The 6,000-nt window shown below is 43.1% G+C and overlaps 1 protein-coding gene across 1 annotated transcript in view; it reads right to left on the reverse strand.

Moving 5' to 3' along the window:
* The window catches only part of SCGN (secretagogin, EF-hand calcium binding protein), a 48,889-nt gene extending 44,952 nt beyond the window's left edge, over nucleotides 1-3,937 (reverse strand). The window contains exons 1-2 of the mRNA XM_065399923.1: nucleotides 3,865-3,937; nucleotides 2,872-2,942 (exon numbers count right to left, since the gene is read on the reverse strand). Of these exons, the coding sequence (XP_065255995.1) occupies nucleotides 2,872-2,942; nucleotides 3,865-3,937 (144 nt within the window). The remainder of the gene's footprint in view (nucleotides 1-2,871; nucleotides 2,943-3,864) is intronic.
* Between the last annotated feature and the right edge of the window lie 2,063 nt (nucleotides 3,938-6,000).

The raw sequence follows: 6,000 nt of genomic DNA on the forward strand, positions 1-6,000 counted from the left end.
TGCAGGCCACGCTGCACCTCGGAAGAGCCCAGCAGCAGGTCCGGCTTCTAGGCAGAGGCACGCAAGTGGCTCCACGTGTGTCTCACACACAGGGATACCACTCCCCTCAGCTCCTATTGGCAGGTTCCCAGCCAATGGGAGTGTGGAGCCAGTGTTCGGGGCGGGGCCAGTGTGCAGAGCCCCATGGCCCCCCGCCTAGGAGCTGGACCTGCTGCTGGCCACTTTCAGGGCTCAGCGTGGTGTCAGAACAGGTTGGGACTAGCCTGCCTTAGCTGGGCAGCACCGCCGACGGGACTTTTAATGGCCCAGTCGGTGGTGCTGACCAGAGCCGCCGTGACTAAGCGCCTTACGAGGCGCTGCAGTTTGAAAACCACTGTTTTAGATAAACGTCCAATGTTGGTTTAAAAATTGTCAGGGACGGAGAATCTACTGTGACCTTAGGTAAATTGTTCCAAACTACTCTCACTATTAAAAATTTACACCTAATTTCCAGTCTGAATTTGTCTAGCTTCAACTTCCAGCTACTGGATTGTGTTATATTTTTCTCTGCTAGATCGACAAGCCTGTTATTAAATATTTGCTCTCCATGTAGGTTCTTATAGATTGTAATCAAGTCACCCCTTACACTTCTCTTTGTTACGCTAAATAGATTGAGCTCCTTGAGTCTATCAGAATAAGGCATGTTTTCTAATCCTTTAGTCATTCTTGTGGCTCTTCTCTGAAGTTTCTCCAATTTATCAACATCCTTCTTGAATTGTGGATACCAGGGGAAGGGATGCAAGGCAATGCATGATCATATTGTTTAAGGACCATATACTGGCTCCCTCGCTGTTAAGTAGCACCTTACCGCTCCCACTGATTTCACTGAGAATCCTTTGCAAAGCAAGATACTACTCTCCATATGAGTAAGTGTGGCAGAATCTGTTCCTTAAATTTAATTCAGAGGGTTTTAATTTATGTGAAACTTTTTCTTATAATAGCAACAGTAGATATAGAAAATGAGAGATGCAGAAAGGAAAAGAAGACTGATTTAAATTAAATCATTTGAACATATAACTTTTGGCAATGATGAGAGTTGTCATTATATACCCTGTTTAACAAAGGGGAAAATATGTTCCATTATGAACCTTGTACACACTGGTTTCTGTGCACTACTGTTTTGGTATGTAATGCCCTATTTCATGTCATGAAACAGACTTCACATAGACCTCAGTGTGTGATCATGGGAACATAGGACTTGCTGTACTGCAGAAGTCTCATGGCCCATCTAGTCCAGTACTACAGTGGCCAGCACCAGACACTTCAGAAGACGGTGCAAGAAACCCCACAGCAGGCAAACATCAGATAATCTGCACTATGAAATTCTTCTCCTAACACCTCATAATTAAAGGTTGGCTTAAACCCCAAAGCTTGAAGTCTCATATCCCTTCCAATACTTTCTTTAGCGTTGTTATAAATCTAGATAGTCTTATCTATATAAATGTTGATCCCTCTTTGAATATTGCTAGGTTCTTGGTCTTGATAACATCCTATGGCAATGAGTTCTAGTCACAATCTGCATTGTGTGAAATAACACTTTTATCAGTTTTGAATACGCCACCTTTCAGTTTAATTCAGTGCCCTTTTATCTTGTGTTATGAAGCAGGGAGAATGGAAGCTTACAATTTTATCTCCTTTTTAAAATTAATAATCACAGTCTTTTCAACCTCTCTTCATATGAATTTTTCTGTATCCATAATCATTCTCATTCCTCATCTCTGAATCCTCTCTGTCTTTATGCAATTTATATCTAAATTCTAAATAGACTTTTCTATACATGCCAGCAATATTTCATAATAAAACTATTCTTTTTGCAAATGAAACAACAGTTCCTTTTTGTTTAGAATAATTACAAATTAGAGTATGTAAGACCCCCCATTCTTAATTTTGCACGTTGTAGTCAGAAATCTGTTCAGATTTAACTAGCCTGTTTTTCCTGTCTTATTATCTGTTTTTATTTAATGGAGTTGCTTCACATCACATTTATTTGCTTTGTGTCCATTTCTTCTATTTAAAGAGATGCTGACTTTTTTTTTCTTGTATTTGACCCTGTAGTGAAAACATACTTTTTTTAATGTAATCTTTGTGCAAATTCTAGGACAGACTTATTCAGTGGCAGTAGTTCTCTCTGGCATATAGTGACATTCAAAGGCAAAGTATGAACTGAAGATAAGGGGGAAAGGGAGATTTAAGCATAAAACTTTTTGTACATTTTGATTTGTGGACAGCATAAGATGAGCAGCACTGATAAATAGTATGAAATAGAGCTAAAAAAAACCCCAAACCCAACCCAAACCAAACAAAGATACACAAGTCTTGATCTTATGAGCAATATGTTTGACTCATATGTTTATCCTTTAGCCACTTTTAAGAATGAAGGCATAACTCTTCATAAGCACTGGTTAAAATTAATGCAGGAAGAGTTCTATGGTAATTTTATTTCCAAAGTCAATGATCATATTAACAAATCAGCATTGTTTTGAATCAAGCATAAATACTTGCTACTTTCCCCTCCAAGACTAAATTCTGTATTAAAGAATTTCAGTTCCATTTTTATTCATCTAAATGGATTTTCCTCCAAGCTTTCAAAGAGATTTGGTTTGTGCCAAAAGTATAATCTTGGAGTGAGTAACAGATGTTGGACTGAAAATAAACAGCTCTAATACTGGTAGAGTTATTGCACCTGTTTCTCCTAGCACCTGTTGTTGCTAGGAGAAAATAAAACCCTTTATCTTTGGTCTCACTAAGGAAACTAGTAGTCACAGAGCAAAGAGTACAAAACCTTTTTAAACGTAATTGTCTTCACATGCATGGAATTTGGTAAGTACTTACAGATGTGCCCAGTTTCTTCAGTAGATGATGAAAAAAATTATCAAGCTCCTTTCCCTCTATGTAACCATTGTCTAAATACAATTAAAACATACATGATTGAACAGACATAATTATTGCTCTAACTCTAAGCACAACTTACGTACTATAGAACCATTTTTATGTTTATAGAAACTGTGCCAAGTTGGAGCAATGTTCTCTTTATTCCTAAATAAGTCTATTCATCCTTCCTATCTTATGGCACATCACTTAAAGTTGGAAGTTGTTATATTTAATTCAAATTCTTAGCATTTTAATATTTTTAATTTTTCTTTATTATATTGTAAAGATCTTGGCCAAAAGGAAAAAAGAAGCAGTAGCAGTAACAGAGTAGACAAATATTTTGTGCTCTGAGTGCATTCTCTGCAAGGTATATTTATTGTTAAAAAAAAAAATTCCCTTATGTATATAAGGTCAACCCTGTGAAATTCAGGATTTCCTGGAAGGACTGATTCAGCTACTCAGTGCTGGTGGATGCTCAGCAAGTACTTGATTTAAAAAAAAAAAAAAAAAAACATCGTTGGTGCGCAAAGAGAACATTTGTCCTGATTTTTGCTGCACGGTGTTAACGCTATCAGCCCGCTTGCGGGCTATCCGGGGCGCAGGCAACATCTGCCAGAGCTGGCAAACACAGAAGTACGTGGTAAGTCTCAGACATATATGAAGCCCCAGCCACATGTTACTTAGACTCAGGCACCACACTCACGTGCATCACACAGGCACAGGGCATGCACACCTAGGGCCGCACTCAGGGGCACCACGCCCCAGCTACATCACAGGGGGATTCCCGCATACACAGCCTAGGTGCCGAAAGATACCCCACGCCCAGCCACAGGGACCCGTCCTCCCAGTCCCGGGACCCCTTGCCTCGCCCGACACTCAGCGCCCCCAAGCCAGCGGCGCCCGGCTCGCTCCCTTCCCGCGCCAAGTTTCCCCGCGCGAGCAAACTTCCCGCACCGTCGGCGTCGAAGCGCTGCCAGATGTGCAGGAAGCCGGCGGCGTCCAGCTGCTCCAGGGGGCTGCTGTCCATGGTGCTGCTGGGGGAGAGAACTCGCCCAACTCCCGGCGGCGGCTGGAGCTCTTTGCCCGCCTGCGGTCCCTGCAGCGCGCCGGCCGCTCTGCCTGCCGCCCCCCGACTGACTAGGGGCGGGAGGTTTTCCAAAGAGGAGCCCGCAGGGAGACACGCCCTGCGCTCGCGCGCATGGGCCCAGGTGAGAGGAAGGGCAGAGGCCGAGCCACCGGGGGGGAGAGGGAGAACTCCACTGCAAAACAGCTGTCCGCAGCTGGACACCCCCCCCCCCAAGTTAAAAATCAACCCCCCATTCCCTGGTGTCTGAGAGCTGCAGGGATGCAAAGAGAGGACACCGCTAACTACATGGGGGGCTCTTAGAAACTGCCTCCCTATTGACCCCTGCTCTGCTCGATACAGGGTGGAAGGGCAACTTAGAGAGTGCTGCCTGGAGATATTTATTTTAGCATCTCTCACAGTGGCTCTTCCCTAAGGGCCTGATCCCAAGCCCACCAAAGTCACCTGACCGTCCTGTTTAGGGGGATGTGTGTGGTCTGAGTGACATCTGCATATCAGGCTGCAGTAATGACACACACCTAGCCCTTGGAGCTGTCTGTACAGTGCTGTTGAAGTCTTGGTGTGTTTTTGTGCAGTGCCAATGCTTGTTTTCTCAGTCCTCTTGCGTACAGTTTTGCAAGATTGATTTTGGTTTGCACATGTTTGTATTTTATTCAAACAAGGGTAGACCTAGAAATTCAAGTACACCTAGAAGCAGGGGGAGGATTGACTTAAAACAAGAATCCTTCATGTTGGCATTGCACAGGCATCCATTTACTCTGAAAAAGACATGTGCATGGGTTTTTTTTGGGGGGGGGGGTCGTCCTTAAATTATATTTTGCATGGAAAATGTGAGTTTTAATTAAAAGAAAAATGTCCTACAAGACTCCAAAAAGTTCCCTAGAAACCAAAATGATAAAAAGAATTCCAGGGTATTTACTAGGATTCTCCAACTCTTCATTGAAATTAAAGTCACACCTGTGCTGAAGTGAGAGGAAGAATTGCACCGCCAAATATCAAAAATGGGTGCCTAATGTTTGACTGTTAGGGCCTGAGCAAGAGACCATTGAAATCAATGGAAAGACTTCCACTGACCTCAATGGGCTTTGGACCAGGCCCTTAAAGAACTCATTTGTAAGTTGCAAGATTTTCAAAAGTTCTGATACCCAGAAACTCCCATTGTCTTAATTTATAAATATATATGATTTCATTGGGAGCACTGCTGGAAATCCTGCCAGTCACTTAGCCAGATGCCTAAATACAGATTGAGGAGGCTAACTTTAGGCCCCTGCTTTTGAAAATCTTTGCTTGCATTTGTTCAGTAGATGTTGCCATTCACACAGAGAACACTATGCCTGCAAATTACTTGCTTTTAGTGATATCACACCTATGAATTAAAAGTTTTTAATCTGTGGCCAATCTGTTAGATAAATATAACATACAGATCCATAATGGACCTATTCTAAGCTACCAGAGCCCACTAACCTTTTAGGTAATTGAATAAAACCACTTGGTTGGTTTAAGTAGGGGAAGGAAAAAATAGCTGCCATAGAGTTGAGGCATTTAATTAACAGCATGAGAGCTGTTTATTACAACTATATCACAGCCAGCTGACTGTGGTCTCCCCACTCTATTCTAGACAAAAGGTTTCTGAGATGTTCAATGGAATGCCTAGGCTGTAAGCAGCCTCAGCCAAAGGCCCCCACCATGAAGTGGGAGCCCCCGCAACAGGAGCATTAGGCAAAAAGACAGATAAATCAGGTAGTCTGGGGGTATCCGCACAGGTACTCTCATCATCAGGACTGGACACTCCACCATTCTTTATCTGATCACTCCTTTGGGGAAGGCTGCCTCTGCTTCTTCCTTACACATCATGGACGTTGAATGGGGTTCAGCGCTCTGGAACCCCAGATCTCTAGCCATCTCTGCATAGGCCCCATGCCTCTGCACTGCTGTAGGAGCTCATGACTCTTTCCTGCCCCTGATGGACCCACAGTTCCACCAGCCATTGCTCCTGAAATGGCTTC

Source organism: Emys orbicularis, chromosome 2 (assembly GCF_028017835.1).
Source record: "Emys orbicularis isolate rEmyOrb1 chromosome 2, rEmyOrb1.hap1, whole genome shotgun sequence".
NCBI classification, from domain to species: Eukaryota; Metazoa; Chordata; order Testudines; family Emydidae; genus Emys; species Emys orbicularis.